At 41.2% G+C, this 18,157-nt stretch overlaps 1 protein-coding gene across 1 annotated transcript; it reads right to left on the reverse strand.

The window, feature by feature from the left end:
* Positions 1-9,895: 9,895 nt before the first annotated feature.
* On the reverse strand, positions 9,896-13,139 carry ccr9a (chemokine (C-C motif) receptor 9a). The gene is made up of 3 exons (XM_067607017.1): positions 13,027-13,139; positions 11,911-11,995; positions 9,896-11,821 (listed from the first exon to the last, which is right to left on the reverse strand). The coding sequence occupies exons 2-3, from the start codon at positions 11,950-11,952 to the stop codon at positions 10,730-10,732; spliced, it is 1,134 nt and encodes a 377-aa protein (XP_067463118.1). The 5' UTR covers positions 11,953-11,995; positions 13,027-13,139; the 3' UTR covers positions 9,896-10,729.
* Between the last annotated feature and the right edge of the window lie 5,018 nt (positions 13,140-18,157).

The following is an 18,157-nucleotide window of genomic DNA, read 5'->3' on the forward strand; positions in this document are numbered from 1 at the left end:
GATTACTGCTGACTTTTCAGATTGTTTAGATCGCTGGTTTCCAACCTTTCTGACCTGTGACCCTGTAAAATAAAGTGACCCTTCACCACGTTTCATGTCTGACAGTTTAATTATTGTCTTGATTCATCGTTTTGTCCACAAATGTCAGAAAATGTCAATAGTGAAAAATATCCGTTAATGTTGTCGAGAGTCTAAAGTTTCATCTTCAGATGTCTGACAGTCCAAAGATATTCAGTTTATCTCATCACATCTGACGAGCTGAAGCATTAGTTTTTACATTTTTGCTTAAAAAATGACTGAAATGATTATTCAGTTATCAGAATAGTTGCTGATTCTGTCAATCGACTAATTGATTAATCGACTAACCTTGCAGCTCCAGAGAGACTCAATCACTCACTTATTTAATTTTATTTGAATAACTTTTAGAGGCTTGAGGAGGTAAAATACAGAAATCCACAAGAAATAACACAGAAATTAGAAGAAAGCTTGAAAAAAAATGTATGTTTCAAAATTGTGTTTTTTTTCTGTATCTGATCAGTTCCTTTCATCTCACGACCCCTTTGATTAACTCAACCCTCAGGTTGGGAACCACTGGTTTAGATTAACGATATTTTACACATCTTGACATCTTAATAAAAAATGTAATGCAGCCTTTAAGATCAGGAAAAATACAAACGTTAAGTTGTGTCATAATATCACAATAACCAAAATAAATGATTTACAACACAAATATTATATTTTATATCTGTCACTGCAGGTGTTATAGACACAAAAGCAACACCACCAGCAGGATGACTGTCAATAACTGCAAAGTCTAAAGAATGAGGCTGAATTTAAGTTACACAACACAATTACATGAATAAACATGAGCGAACTAAAGATGAACCTGCTACAAACGAGCAGTCATAACAGATGGATCCATATCAGTCATATCACAACTAACACACACAAATACATTCTATGATAATCAGCTTGATGATTCTGTGTCCCTGACTCTGAACTGTGTTTCCTGTCCAGGTGAACAGCTGGTGAACAGTTGGTGAACAGTTAGTGAACAACTAGTGAACAACTAGTGAACGTGGTGAACAGCTGATGAACAGTTGGTGAACAGCTGGTGAATGGCTGGTGAACATGGTGAACAGCTGGTGAACAACTAGTGAATGTGGTGAACAGCTGATGAACGTGGTGAACAGCTGATGAACAGTTGGTGAACAGTTGGTGAACAGCTGGTGAATGGTGGGTGAACGTGGTGAACAGCTGATGAACAGCTGGTGAACAGTTGGTGAACAGCTGGTGAACAGTTAGTGAACAGCTGGTGTACAGTTAGTGAACAGTTAGTGTAAAGTTAGTGAACAGTTAGTGAACAGCTGGTGTACAGTTAGTGAACAGCTGTGTACAGTTGGTGAACAGTTAGTGAACAGCTGGTGTACAGTTGGTGAACAGTTACTGAACAGCTGGTGTACAGTTAGTGAACAACTAGTGAACAACTAGTGAACGTGGTGAACAGCTGATGAACAGTTGGTGAACAGCTGGTGAATGGCTGGTGAACATGGTGAACAGCTGGTGAACAACTAGTGAATGTGGTGAACAGCTGATGAACGTGGTGAACAGCTGATGAACAGTTGGTGAACAGTTGGTGAACAGCTGGTGAATGGTGGGTGAACGTGGTGAACAGCTGATGAACAGTTGGTGAACAGCTGGTGAACAGTTGGTGAACAGTTAGTGAACAGTTAGTGAACAGCTGGTGTACAGTTAGTGAAGTTAGTGTAAAGTTAGTGAACAGTTAGTGAACAGCTGTGTACAGTTGGTGAACAGTTACTGAACAGTTGGTGAACAGTTAGTGAACAGTTGGTGTACAGTTATTGAACAGTTAGTGAACAGTTGGTGAACAGTTAGTGAACAGTTGGTGTACAGTTAGTGAACAGTTGGTGTACAGTTATTGAACAGTTAGTGAACAGCTGGTGTACAGTTAGTGAACAGTTGGTGTACAGTTAGTGAACAGTTGGTGTACAGTTGGTGAACAGTTACTGAACAGTTGGTGAACAGTTAGTGAACAGTTGGTGTACAGTTATTGAACAGTTAGCGAACAGTTGGTGAACAGTTAGTGAACAGTTGGTGTACAGTTGGTGAACAGTTACTGAACAGTTGGTGAACAGTTAGTGAACAGTTGGTGTACAGTTATTGAACAGTTAGCGAACAGTTGGTGAACAGTTAGTGAACAGTTGGTGTACAGTTATTGAACAGTTAGCGAACAGTTGGTGTACAGTTAGTGAACATTTAGTGAACAGCTGGTGTACAGTTATTGAACAGTTAGTGAACAGTTGGTGTACAGTTATTGAACAGTTTGTGAACAGCTGGTGTACAGTTATTGAACAGTTAGTGAACAGTTGGTGTACAGTTATTGAACAGTTAGTGAACAGCTGGTGGACAGTTATTGAATAGTTAGTGAACAGTTGGTGTACAGTTATTGAACAGTTAGTGAACAGCTGGTGTACAGTTAGTGAACAGTTAGTGAACAGTTGGTGTACAGTTAGTGAACAGCTGGTGTACAGTTATTGAACAGTTAGTGAACAGCTGGTGTACAGTTATTGAACAGTTAGTGAACAGCTGGTGTACAGTTATTGAATAGTTAGTGAACAGTTGGTGGACAGTTTTTGAATAGTTAGTGAACAGCTGGTGTACAGTTATTGAACAGTTAGTGAACAGCTGGTGTACAGTTATTGAATAGTTAGTGAACAGTTGGTGGACAGTTTTTGAATAGTTAGTGAACAGTTGGTGTACAGTTAGTGAACAGTTAGTGAACAGCTGGTGTACAGTTATTGAACAGTTAGTGAACAGCTGGTGGACAGTTATTGAATAGTTAGTGAACAGCTGGTGTACAGTTATTGAATAGTTAGTGAACAGCTGGTGTACAGTTAGTGAACAGCTGGTGTACAGTTATTGAACAGCTGGTGTACAGTTATTGAACAGTTAGTGAACAGTTGGTGTACAGTTAGTGAACATTTAGTGAACAGTTAGTGAACAGCTGGTGGACAGTTATTGAACAGTTAGTGAACAGCTGGTGTACAGTTAGTGAACATTTAGTGAACAGCTGGTGTACAGTTAGTGAACAGTTAGTGAACAGCTGGTGGACAGTTATTGAACAGTTAGTGAACAGCTGGTGTACAGTTAGTGAACATTTAGTGAACAGCTGGTGTACAGTTAGTGAACAGCTGGTGGACAGTTAGTGAACAGTTAGTGAACAGCTGGTGGACAGTTATTGAACAGTTAGTGAACAGCTGGTGTACAGTTATTGAACAGTTAGTGAACAGTTGGTGTACAGTTATTGAACAGTTAGTGAACAGCTGGTGTGCAGTTAGTGAACAGTTGGTGTACAGTTAGTGAACAGTTAGTGAACAGCTGGTGTACAGTTAGTGAACATTTAGTGAACAGTTGGTGTACAGTTAGTGAACAGTTAGTGAACAGCTGGTGGACAGTTATTGAACAGTTAGTGAACAGCTGGTGTACAGTTATTGAACATTTAGTGAACAGCTGGTGTACAGTTAGTGAACAGTTAGTGAACAGTTAGTGAACAGCTGGTGTGCAGTTATTGAACAGTTAGTGAACAGTTAGTGAACATTTAGTGAACATTTAGTGAACAGCTGGTGTACAGTTAGTGAACATTTAGTGAACAGCTGGTGTACAGTTAGTGAACATTTAGTGAACATTTAGTGAACAGCTGGTGTACAGTTAGTGAACATTTAGTGAACAGCTGGTGTACAGTTAGTGAACAGTTAGTGAACAGTTAGTGAACAGCTGGTGTGCAGTTATTGAACAGTTATTGAACAGTTAGTGAACAGTTAGTGAACATTTAGTGAACAGCTGGTGTACAGTTATTGAACAGTTAGTGAACAGTTAGTGAACAGCTGGTGTGCAGTTATTGAACAGTTGGTGTACAGTTAGTGAACAGTTAGTGAACAGTTGGTGTACAGTTAGTGAACAGTTAGTGAACAGCTGGTGGACAGTTATTGAACAGTTAGTGAACAGCTGGTGTACAGTTAGTGAACATTTAGTGAACAGCTGGTGTACAGTTAGTGAACAGTTAGTGAACAGCTGGTGGACAGTTATTGAACAGTTAGTGAACAGCTGGTGTACAGTTAGTGAACATTTAGTGAACAGCTGGTGTACAGTTAGTGAACAGTTAGTGAACAGCTGGTGTGCAGTTATTGAACAGTTGGTGTACAGTTAGTGAACAGTTAGTGAACAGCTGGTGTACAGTTAGTGAACATTTAGTGAACAGCTGGTGTACAGTTAGTGAACAGTTAGTGAACAGCTGGTGGACAGGTAGCGAACAGGCAAGGCAAGGTTATTTGTATAGCACATTTCAACAACAAGGCAATTCAAAGTGCTTTACTTAGTGTAAAGAATAAAACAGAATATAAAAGCAACACAAGTAAAAAGACATATAAAAACAATTAAAAAGTGTTAAATTTGGAAATAAAAAGAAGCTAAAAGGGAATAAGACAGATAAAACAAGAGAATAAAAGTAACAGTGCAGTGTAAAATATTGACCCTCAAATGTGGTTTAATGAAAGGCGGCAAACAGAAAAGTCTTCAGCTGTGATTTAAAAGAACTGAGAGTTGCAGCAGATCTGCAGTTTTCTGGGAGTTTGTTCAGATATGTGGAGCATAAAAACTGAACGCTGCTTCTCCAGGTTTAGTTTTGACTCTGGGGACAGAAAGCAGACCTGATCCAGACCTGATCCAGACCTGATCCAGACCTGATCCAGACCACCTGAGAGGTCTGGATGGTTCATAATGAAGCAGCAGATCAGAAATGTATTTTGGCCCTAAACCATTCAGTGCTTTATAAACATACAGCAGTATTTTAGATTCAATTCTTTAACAGACAGGAAGCCAGTGTAAAGATCTGAGAACTGGACTGATATGATCCACTTTCTTGGTCTTAGTGAGGACTCGAGCAGCAGCGTCTGAATCAGCTGCAGCTGTCTGATTGTTTTTTAGGGAGACCTGTGAAGACGGCGTTACAGTAGTCGAGTCTACTGAAGATAAATACAGGACCAGTTTTTCCAAATCCTGCTGCGACATAATTCCTTTAATTCTTGATATATTCTTCAGGTGATAGTAGTCTGACTTTGTAATTGTCTTAATGTAGCTGTTGAAATTCAGGTCTGAGTCCATGACGACGCCAAGATTTCTGGCTTGTTTGTAGTTTTTAACATTATTGATTGAAGCTGAGTGCTGACTTTTAAACGTTCTTCCTTGGCTCCAAAAACAATTACTTCAGTTTTATCTTTTCTTAATTGAATAAAGTTCTGGCACATCCAATCACTGATTTGTTCAATGCACTTATTCAGTGCTTGTATTGGACCGGAGTCCCCTGGTGATATGGTTATGTAAATTTGTGTATCATCCGCATAACTGTGGTAGCATATTTTGTTGTTTTCCATAATCTGAGCCAGTGGGAGCATGTAGATGTTGAACAGAAAAGGCCCCAGAATGGAGCCTTGGGGAACTCCACGTGTCATTTTTGTCCACTCAGATGTGTAATTACCTACAGACACATAGTAGTCTCTGTCCTTTAAGTAGGATTCAAACTAGTTCAGTACCAGTTCAGTAATACTAAGACTGTAATTCTGCCACTGTCAGTGTTTAAGTGTATGTCATTAAAAACCTTAACAAGAGCAGTCTCAGTGCTGTGGTCAAAATCCTGACTGAAAGACATCAAAACGGTTGTTTGGTGCCACAAACTTGTTCAACTGTTGAAAAACAGCTTTTTCAATGATCTTGCTGGGAGGTTTGTTATGGGCCTATAGTTGCTCATTAGTGATGTGTCTAAATTGTATAGTGAAATCCTGCTTTCGACGTTGGGAGAAAATAAACTTAGCACAAAAAGTGAGGAAATTTGTGTTTGGTAGATTATTTCTTTGTTGTAACGATGCTTCTTGGCAATAAATCTTATACTGTTGGAAAACCTGTTTATTTCCCTTTTAAATGGAGCCACATTTGTAAGGAACATGCATTTGTGGGATGAGCAGCAGAGCTGAGTATGTGGGTTGTGCCCATGAAAAATTTGCCAAATCTTCTCTGCTAATGCCAAACAGCTTATTTTGCTGTTGCTATTGACTCTTGTTCTGAGCTTCTGGTACCCCCAGGTGCTGCCAATCAGGTGTCTGATTGGCACCTGATTAACAGCACCTGTGAGCATGGGCCCTACTTCAGTGGTCAGTAGGTGTTTGCTCCAAGAATCAGCATGCCACGTTTGACTGATCTGGATAGGACCCGTGCGATAGGGCAACTTCAAGCTGGTGTTCCGCAAAACCAAGTTGCGGCATTATTTGGAGTGAGCCCTAGTACCATCTCCAAAGTGAAGGCTAAGTTCCATATAACAGGGGATGTCAGAGACAGGCCGTGAAGTGGGCGTCCCAAGAAGACGACACCCCAAGAAGACCATTTCCTCACCCTGTCAGCACTTAGGTACTGTAGGCTGTCTTCTACAGATTTGCAGTCAAGGTTTGCAGGACGATATGGCCGACGGCTCTACCCAGACAATCCAGAACAGACTGCACGCAGCCAATCTCCGGTCTCATAGGGCTGCCAGGAGGCCTGCCATGACTGCCCTTCACCGTCAGGCCCGTTTGCGCTGGTGTCGGCAAGATGTGCACTGGAACCTGAACATGTGGAGGAACGTTATGTTCAGCGATGAGTCCAGATTCTGCCTACAGCAGTTGGATCGTAGGGTCAAAGTGTGGAGAAGATGTGGAGAACGCTATGCTGATTGCTGCACTGATAGAGTAAGGTCTGTTGGTGGAGGCAGTGTGATGGTGTGGGGCGGCATCTCTCTCACTGGAAAAACGAGGCTTGTCATCATTAGAGATAATCTCAATGCAGAGAGATATGGAGATGAGATTCTGCAACCAGTGGCAATCCCATATCTCCACAGTCTGGGACCAAACTCTATCCTCCAAGATGACAACGCTCGCCCCCACAGAGCGGGGTTTATCAGAGACTACCTCCAGAGTGGAGAGGATGGAACGGCCTGCCAGCAGTCCTGACCTCAACCCCATTGAACACTTGTGGGATCAGCTTGGGCGTGCTGTTCGTGCCAGAGTGACCAACACAACCACGTTGGCTGACTTGACAAATGCTGGTTGAAGAATGGGACGCCATCCCACAGCAGAGTGTGACCAGTCTGGTGACCAGCATGAGGAGGAGGTGCCAGGCTGTTGTGGCTGTGTATGGTTCTTCCACATGCTACTGAGGCTCCTGTTTGTTAAATGAATAAATTGTTAAATTGCCAATATGTCTTGTTTCTTCAAACTTCAATCATCCAATCCACCAAACACCAAACAAGAGTCAATGGCAGAATAAGCTGTTTGGCATTGGCAGAGGAGATTTGGCAAATTTTTCATGGGCGCAACCCACATACTCAGCTCTGCTACTCATCCCACAAATGCATGTTCCTTACAAATGTGGCACCATTTAAAAGGGAAATAAACAGACTTTCCAACGGTATAAGATTTATTGCCAAGAAGCTTCGTTACAACAAAGAAATAATCTACCAAACACACATTTCCTTACTTTTTGTGCTAAGTTTATGTAATCAAGCCAATTTCATGACGTTACCAAACTTGAATTCCATTTGAAATCAATGAACACAGAAATTTGAGTTTAAATTACACACAATATGAAGTTGATGTATTTCCAACATTATTATGTCAACACAAGTCATTACAATAATGTTTGCAATTTAAAAAGTTGATGCAAATCATTAAATTTGAGTTTTTATCTTGCAGCAGTGCATGCTGGGACAAGCTGAGCTGTGAACCTGATGATGGATGTTATGAGGACCTGCTGTAAACAGAACAACACACACACTCTGCTCCATTTCCAGTCAAATTAAAGTTTCAGACGTCTGACGTTGCCATGACAACAAGCAGCCTATTCATGGTGATCAGTTAGTTGTGTGTCTGGCTGGAAATCCCTCGACAGTCGTCGTCACAAACTTGTTTACTGCTCAGGTTGAGACAGGAAGTTAAAGACAGGAAGTGGTTCACGTCACCCAGCAGCTGAAACTTCCCAGCAGCAGCAGCAGATTTTTATCTGATTTCGTCCACAGTCTGGGAACTCCAACACTGAAATATTCATTATACTTATTATTATTAACAATTCAAATCATTCAGACACATCTGGAGTGTTCCTGCTGCTCACTGTACAATCAATCAATCAATCAGTCTTTATTTGTACAGCACCAGGTGGGTGCAAGTCACAGTGCTTCACAGTTGACTGACGGGGGTTTTGGTGAATGTTTCTTGTGAGAAGAGAAGATTCAGACAGATAAAACTGTGACCTGGACTCAGTCTCACCATTGTCTCTTCCTCAGTTTCACTTCTCCTTTCACATTTTGTTTTTCAGCGGCTGTTTTGTTCTGCAGAAAATATCAAACCACAGACAGACTCAATAACACACAGTTCTTCCTTCTGCTGCATAATGTCAGAGTTCATGTTTACTGCAACTTTAGATTCTGTGTGATGTTCAGTGAGACCCAAGCTGAGATTTTAATTATTAACACAGAAGCAGCCGAAAACAAACTCTGATCATAATTACAGTTGTTTCGGCAGGGATCAATACTGAGTCCACATGTCAAAACTCTGTGGATCTGCAGCACATTTTAAACATATTTACATCCTCATTTCAACACAGTTTATGTTCAAACACTAACATGTATTCATACGGACCATAACCACACTGAAATACATCTATATTCAACCAAAAAACAAGACGTGCTGTCAGAAATGAACCTCCCTGAAAGCTTCCCTGTACTGTACATAGAAACTATACTGTATACAATATATAAACTATACTGTAAACTATACTGTATACGATATATAAACTATACTGTATACAATATATAAACTATACTGTAAACTATACTATATACAGTATATAAACTATACTGTAAACTATACTGTATACGATATATAAACTATACTCTAAACTATACTATAAACTATACTGTATACAATATATAAACTATACTGTAAACTATACTGTATACGATATATAAACTATACTGTATACAATATATAAACTATACTATATACAGTATATAAACTATACTGTAAACTATACTGTATACGATATATAAACTATACTCTAAACTATACTATAAACTATACTGTATACAATATATAAACTATACTGTAAACTATACTGTATACGATATATAAACTATACTGTATACAATATATAAACTATACTATATACAGTATATAAACTATACTGTAAACTATACTATATACGATATATAAACTATACTGTAAACTATAATGTATACAGTATATAAACTATACTATAAACTATACTGTATACGATATATAAACTATACCATAAACTATACTATAAACTATACTGTGTACAATATATAAACTATACTATAAACTATACTATAAACTATACTGTGTACGATATATAAACTATACTATAAACTATACTATAAACTATACTGTGTACGATATATAAACTATACTATAAACTATACTATAAACTATACTGTGTACGATATATAAACTATACTATAAACTATACTATATATAGTATATAAACTATAATGTACTCTATATATAAACTATACTGCACTATGTATATAAACTATACTATACTCTATATATAAACTATACTATATTAAGTAAATCTGAGCAATATGACAGCTGTTCTCTGCAGTAGCAGCAGATCTAAATGTGATGTTATTATTGATTATTGATGCACCTGATCAGTAGTAGAAACGTGGTTTCAGCTGACAGTGAAAACAGGATGAGGAGGAAGGATGTGAAGGAACGAGTGTGACTGTGTTGATCAACTTCCTCCTGTTTTTCAAGCTCACACAAACTCTGCACATGTGTAACACACTTTAATTTCATCACTGAGTTGTGAACAGACCTGTACACTCAGTCTGACACGTTACATGTTCATACATGACCAAAACACACACAACTATTTACATCATGCTCAAATCAGTAGGTTAGCATGTTAGCATGTTAGCACGTTAGCAGTGAAAGACGTTCTCTTCACATCAACAAACACAATTAAAGATGAGTCACATGACAGACAGACTCCTCCATGAGATGCGTTTCCTGTTGAAACAGGGTGATGCAACACCGCAGACATCTGAGAAAAACAAAGGTCACATGACTCCAATACTCCAATAACAGCAGCCAAAAATCTCACACATTCACTGTACAGGTGAGTCCAAAAAGTCCAAAAAGTCTGAAAAGTCCAGATGAGACATTCAAGGTCGTTTTTATTCCAGTTAAACATGTTGATGGTTTGTTTAACTGTCATAACAATCACTTAATTAAACACAGAAAACACCTTAAATCCACCTTAATAACACCTTAAAAACATCATTTCCACATCAACTCTAAATATTAATTAATGAGTTCAAGGTGGAATTAAAATCTTGATGACATCATTAAAAACAGGTAATTGATTGAATTTTAAGATGAATGGATGAAACCTGTTAAAATGTCTTTATGTTTGATAAACTCTGTTCAAACTCTCAGAACTTTATTTAAAAGTTTCAACAGATCCTGAATCAGTCCGACTGAAATTTGTTGGAAAGTTTGTAAAACGACGCAGCGGATCTGAGCAAGCGATGATGAAAGAGTGATGAAGGTGCAGCGTGTCGCCATGACAACAGTAGCTGCTGCAGCACAGACAGGCGGCGGGTCTACAGCGACAGCACCTGCGAGTTCTCGCTGGCCGAGCTCACCGAACTCCTACCGGACCTACTCAGCTGACTCTTAAGCGCCGCCTGCTGGCAGCGGCAGACACGCAGCAGCCGCAGCACGTCATGGCGGAAACGCACGCCCACGAAGGCGTAGAGGAAGGGGTTGAGGCAGGCGTGCATGTAGGCCAGACTCTTCAGCACCTGCCCCGTCTTGTCGAAGCGCTTCATCTCCTCGCAGTCCGTCATGGTCATGTTGGTGGCCTGCGCCGCCTCCATCACCAGCACGCCGTTGTAGGGCAGCTGGGACACGACGAAGGCCACCACCACGGCCAGGATGACACGCATGGCCTTGTGTTTCTGGAAGCTGCGTGTCTTGAGCAGCGTGGCGATGATGAAGCTGTAGCAGAACGCCATGACGAGGAAGGGCAGGCAGAAGCCCATGCTCACCTGCAGCGACAGCGCCAGGATCTTGGTGCGGTTGCCCTCGTGTGGCGGGAACACCATCCTGCAGACCTCGTGCAAGTTCCCCTCAGCTTTGGATGTGGTGGCAAACACAAGCTCTGGTGTGGCGAGAAGCAGGGCGAGCAGCCACACCCCCACGCACACCAGTCGGTTGCAGCGGCGGCGTTCCATCTTCGAGTTTTGTGCCCTGGTGGTCTGCACGATGACCACGTAGCGATCGACGCTGATGCAGGTGAGCAGCAGCATGCTGCTGAACAGGTTGACCTTGTAGAGGGCGGAGTTCACCTTGCAGAGGGCGACGCCAAAGTTCCAGCCGCGCGACGCCTCGACAGCCCACAGCGGCAGCGTGACCAGGAAGAGCAGGTCAGCCATGGCCAGGTTCAGCAGGTACACATCCGTCATGGTCTTCAGCCGCCGCTGGACGTTCAGGTAGATCCACACCACCAGCATGTTCCCGGCTCCGCCCACCACGGTGATCAGCCAGAAGAGCGGCGGCTCGTATAGACGCCTGAACTCCCGCACGGACGAACGGTCGCACATCAGGTCGGGGTAGTAGTAGTCGTCGGAGTCGTTGGAGTAGTCGGGGTAGTCGTAGTCATCAGTGGTCGTGGAGCTGCTGTAGAACGGCTCCTGACAGGAAGAGTCATCAACAGATCAATAATCAATCTACCGATCAATGAAACAGATGAGATGAACTGTGAGTGGGCGGGGTTTACTACCTGGGTGGTAAACGTAGTCATGTTGTCTTCCAGGGAGGTCATGTGATCAAGATCTTTGTTGATGTTGATGAGGTCATCCAGTGACCTGACAAAAACAGACAGCAGCTGTGACATCATACTGTGACATCACCAGTGACATCACACTCGTCTCTGTTGCATTAAAACCAGACTGACATCTGACACATATGATCAGTTTATGTAATAATTGATTATTGATTATTAAAATGGTGATTCTATGTGATAATGATCCAGTAATATCATATATAATAATACACACTGATGCAGATGCTTCTGCAGTTTTTCAGTATTTTTACTTAAAATATAAAACTTCTGATACTTTGGACACAAAGTTTTCAGGAAGATATTGATCAGTACTCTGATTCAGTAATACTACAAGTAACAGATTTACTTCAGTAGTATCAGCAGAATGTTTATTAAAGTGATGATGATGATGATTGATTACATCATCATCATCATCATCGTTATTACTGGATAAATATAGTGAACATATTAACATTTATATTAATATTAAACTGTAGCAGCTCCAGAACTCACTGATAAACACTTGTAATACTTGATATGTTTATGTGTAAAAGACCCTTAAACACAGCTCAGCTTCACCTTTTATCACCGGTTATTAAAAAGACAATTACATCTGATTGACAAGAGCCGTGACACTGTTTACATAAAAGTTGGTAAACTCTTCAAGTAAAGGCGTGGACTGCCCGTCCACCTCAAGGTGTAATTATCAGTCTTTACAGCTTGAGCACCTGGTGAGCCTTTAACCAACAAAGTAGATTTTATATGAAATATAAAATCTATATATAAATATATTATATATATTTTAAGATCAATTTTGAACAATGAAACCTGTTAAACTGTCTGTACATTTCATACTAGTTCACAGCAGTGTCAGAAACTTTTTCCCGCCTCCGCGACCACGTAAAGTAAACCACAAAGACAATAAAGACAATAAAGACAATAAAGACAATAAAGACAATAAAGACAGTAAAGATAATAAAGACAGTAAAGACACACAGGTGAGACAGACAACAGACAGACAGACAGACAGACAGACAGACAGACAGACAGACAGACAGACAGGTGTGGACTTACAGTTGTCTCTCAGCTCGTCTCAGCGTCTCTGCCGCTTCTCACAGTTTGCAGCAGTTTGTCCGTTAAACCACAGTGACGTTCAGGACGAGACGAGTCAAAGCAGAAGTGACAGAAATAGAAGGAGGAGCATCATTAACCCTTAAAACAACCGTCCTCATCAAACCTGAGCCACAGATCCTCAACTCTACTGAAACCTGACAGACACCAGAAGGATCTGCTGTTCGTGTTCAAACAGCCCTGACGTGACTTTTGTTGTGATTTGGTGCTAAAATTGAATTGAATTGAAAAACTGAAACTGATTTGACTTGAACTCCTGGAAAAGTCCTGGAAAAGTCCTGGAGAGGTAACATGAGTAGTACTAGCACTAGTATCAGTAGTAGTATCAGTAGTAGTACTTTTCCAGGACTTTCCAGACATTCAAGGCCTTAAAAGTGTTTGTTTGCAGGTAAACGATGTGTTGATGGTTTCTTCTGTCACAACAATCACTTAAAATGTCTTTAATTAACTTCATTAACACTTAAACACAGCAGTGTTTAGTAGCCTGAAATCCTTTAATCTGAACTACTGAACCCCTCAAAACCCCCTTAATTAACAAAGCAATTATATTTTAATTTCCACATTAATGTAAATATTTGACAGATTGATTAATAATGAGTTGAAGGTGTTTTTAAAGTTAAACGCTGTTAATGAGACTTTCAGGGTTTTTATTCAGCATTTTGATATTTAACAGGTTTATTTGCATTGATTAAGGTGTTTTTATAACTTGTACCTTAAAAAGTTCTTCAGCAGTTTAATTAATGTGTTGTCATGTGTTCGTGTTATTGTGTCACACGGCTGCTGTTGTCAGCTGAACAACACGAGTCGCAGTACTGCTTGCGGTATCAGTAGTAGTGAGATGGAACATGGTGTCCTTTTTAGTGTTTACGTTTTTATTCACTTCCTTTAGAAAGGTAACACACACACACACACACACACACACACAGGTTGGTGGTTGTGGTTGCAGTCACTGTAATGTCCTTATAAGTCATAGAAACAAGTGTGTGTGTGTGTGTGTGTGTGACATCATTAAAACAGGAATCAGCCACATTGCGTGCCAGCGTGTTCACTCGGGGCAGTGGTGCACGACAAGCTGCGACCGCACATGCACAGTCTCACACTCTGTATGAACAGAGTTGCTTCTGTGACCTTGTGTGAGTTCAGGTTGTTTCAGAAGAAGTTCCCCTTTATATAAAACCTGTCCGAAAGTATGTGGACACGATACAACACAGTGGATGAGGTCACATGACTAGTGACCTCATCCATGAGACTGTCGAGAGCGGCCGCAGTGATGACATCGACAGGTTGGACGCTGCAGATATTTATGCAGCTGTGATTCTTTCCCAGATGTGTTATTGATCACATGTTGGGGGCAGGCTGGAGAAACAGCCATCAAACCTCTTGAGTCCTTAAACAAGAAAACTCTAAAACTCAAAGCGTTTCCATCACTGTAGGGTTCTGGAGAAATACAATTTACTGAGCTTTGACAGTTTTACATAATATTCAGATTTGTGTCTAGTTTATAAATGTTAAACGGTTTGTCCTCCTCCACTATGTGACTTTGTGTTCACTCGCTCAGTAAGTTCTATCAGATCCTCCAGAATCTCCTCTATAGATTGGACCATTTCATCACACTGCATTTAGACAGTCAGCTTCCTCTGTGAAAACCACGACTCAGTGAACATCCTACCTGATGATATGAAGAACTGCAGTTCAATCAGTACGTTCAAGACCAAATGAAACTGCTAGAAACGACTCAGCTCTGTAACCACTGACTACATTTCATCTCATGGTCTTCTCATATAATCTCTAATAACCTCGTTTTCATTTGATAAGTTTACATCATTAGTTTCTAGTTGACATTGTGTGTGTGTGTGTGTGAGTGTGTGTGCGTGTGTGTGTGTAGCTTTGTGTTTTGTAAATTAGCTATAAATTAAACCTGGTGCATCAGATGACAACATTTATGTTTAACACTTTACATGATCACCAATAAATACATAAATACAAAATACTATTATTACTGTTACCATGACAACAAAGACCCCCCTTGAAAAAGTAGCTAATTTAACTGAAACCACAATGTTTCTGGTTCTGATGGCGCGTCCTGATTGGTGGAAAACAATCAATGAATCAATATGAAGCAGTTGTGATGAAAACAGTTCAGTTTCCAGCATTGATAGTCAGAGTGGCTCCATCTGCTGGCCGGCTGTCGGTGTTACATGTGACGGCTGCTGTGTGTGTGTGTGTGTGTGTGTGTGTTTTCCTTGTCGCCGGGGGCTCGTCCATTCTGAGTCTGGAACATAAATACTTATTGCAACGTTCAAGGAGGCCGACAGTGTTAATGTGTTTGTGTCATTGAGGACGTTGGGTTTACAGGCCTTCACTACGCGGATGGTTAAAGTTGTGCTTTAATAAATCTTGTTCCACATGTTTTGTTACGTAAGTTTGCGGTCTGACGGACACGTTGTTGTGCTGTAGTGTAAAAAAGTCTCTCTTAACTTAGTGCTCAAAACACAGCAAACACTCTTTAATTAAGACAAGAGGCTTGTTTCATGTTTTCCTCTCTGATCCCAGACAGCAGTCGACACAGAGGCCTGATGGGAGTTTATATCTTATATCATTACTGCTACTGAGGTATCGTAGGAGGTTCATGTCTTCTTCTGATGACGAGGAAGACATGTTTAAGTGTTTTCTACCTCTAGCAGCTCTCATTGTTATTGCTCTTAATATTTAGTTTCTTCAAGAGAGGAGATGAGTCTGAGTGCACAGAGCTCATTTGTCAACACGACTGAGCTTCATTACATGAAGGTTTGTGTCCAGACTTTGAATCAACTACCATGAGCCACAGGAATAATAAGTATGTTTATATTATGTATGTCTAATATTCCTCATTCAAGGACAAGAGAGATAACTTCCCATCATTCTCTCTTGTTTGTGGACTTCGATGGTGTAAAAATCCAGATGTCCTCTGTCTGGTGGACTTCAGTCGTACGGTGGCGTGTTCACCGTCATCACGTCAAGTCTGCGACGGCGCTGAAGACCTACAGTGTTTCACACAGTTCAGTGAGATTTAATCTTTACATGAGCTGCTGATTATTGTAATAACTTTTCTGAACTTCTTAAATCTTCCTCCTGACAAATACCCCCCATATTATAATAAAAAAAACTAAAACTAATACTGAAACTAATAAAAACTAAACTAAAATTAACATTTTTAAACAATAAAAACTAAACTGAAATGCACAAACCCCCTCTGGAAACTAAATGAAATTAAACTGAACTGAAAATAAAAATGAAAAACTTAATAAAAATAAAAATTAATGAAAAATATAAAACTATAATAACTCTTGACTTTTTCTTCCTCGGAGGGCAGGAGGTGTGTTTTGTTTTACAGTCTGTGCACCAAACACACCTGTAACTCAGTCTCATCATAAAGTACGAGGCTCCACCTGGTGGCGTCACCGTGTACTGCAGCAATGTACAGAACAGACAGTCTCACCTTCTGCTTCATCGGTTAATATATTTTTAATCGGTTAAATCATTCACAGCAATTAACTGATATTTGGTGAATCACTGACATCTCCACTATATCTGCCTTATCTGTACTAGTAGGCCAGTTTGCACAGAGCCAAGCCTGGTTTATGTGTTTGAGGCACCTGAACAGGGACAAAATAAATCTTCTTCTATCATTCTCCTGACAGTTTGTGCCCCCTTACATTACTCTTGTGGCAGTTTGATTACATCAATTCCAGGGTGATTTTTCCCTTTATCCTCACACTAAAATTGACTGTAAATCCAAATGTTAAAGCTGATATTTTAAAAACAGTCTTCCTTTGGGGGGGGGGGGGGGTTGCATTACCAGGAAATGTCCTCTTTCTACTACACTTCACATTTTTTCAGCAGCATACGATCTTACCTGAAGTCTTCCAGCTTTCTCTGCTGATATGATTAGAAAATATGTTTGCAGAGCTGAAGAGTTCCTCTGAAGGCTGCACGCTGCTGAAAGCTCCTCGTGTACTCAGGGAGAGCGTGTGTGTGTGTTTTCAGTTCCAGCTTTCTGTCAGTGTTTGGCGTAGAGAGGAGGGCCCATGCTGGCCTAAATTACCCAGAATGCCTTGCAGTCCAATGAAGATATCTGGGGGCGATCAGATGTTATAACATAACATGGGTAAATTTCCGAGACATCTTCACATTAGAAATGAGTGAATACAGTCTGATGATCCCTGGTGTCATCTGTGTTTGGCCTGAGGGCCCACATGTAGCACCTGAGGACCCACACTGTAGCACCTGAAGACCCACAGTGTAGCACCTGAGGATCCACACTGTAGCACCTGAAGACCCACACTGTAGCACCTGAAGACCCACAGTGTAGCACCTGAAGACCCACAGTGTAGCACCTGAGGACCCACACTGTAGCACCTGAGGACCCACACTGTAGCACCTGAAGACCCACAGTGTAGCACCTGAGGACCCACACTGTAGCACCTGAAGACCAATAGTGTAGCACCTGAAGACCCACAGTGTAGCACCTGAAGACCAACAGTGTAGCACCTGAAGACCCACAGTGTAGCACCTGAAGACCAACAGTGTAGCACCTGAAGACCCACAGTGTAGCACCTGAGGACCCACAGTGTAGCACCTGAGGGCCCACAGTGTAGCACCTGAAGACCCACAGTGTAGCACCTGAGAGCCCACAGTGTAGCACCTGAGGACCCACAATGTAGCACCTGAGGACCCACAGTGTAGCACCTGAGGACCCACAGTGTAGCACCTGAAGACCCACAATGTAGCACCTGAGGACCCACAGTGTAGCACCTGAAGACCCACAGTGTAGCACCTGAGAGCCCACAGTGTAGCACCTGAAGACCCACAATGTAGCACCTGAGGACCCACAGTGTAGCACCTGAGGACCCACAACATGACACCTGAGGGCCCACAGTGTAGCACCTGAGGACCCACAGTATAGCACCTGAAGACCCACAATGTAGCACCTGAGGACCCACAGTGTAGCACCTGAAGACCCACAGTGTAGCACCTGAGGACCCACAACATGACACCTGAGGGCCCACAGTGTAGCACCTGAAGACCCACAGTG

Source organism: Thunnus thynnus, chromosome 12 (assembly GCF_963924715.1).
Source record: "Thunnus thynnus chromosome 12, fThuThy2.1, whole genome shotgun sequence".
NCBI lineage: Eukaryota > Metazoa > Chordata > Actinopteri > Scombriformes > Scombridae > Thunnus > Thunnus thynnus.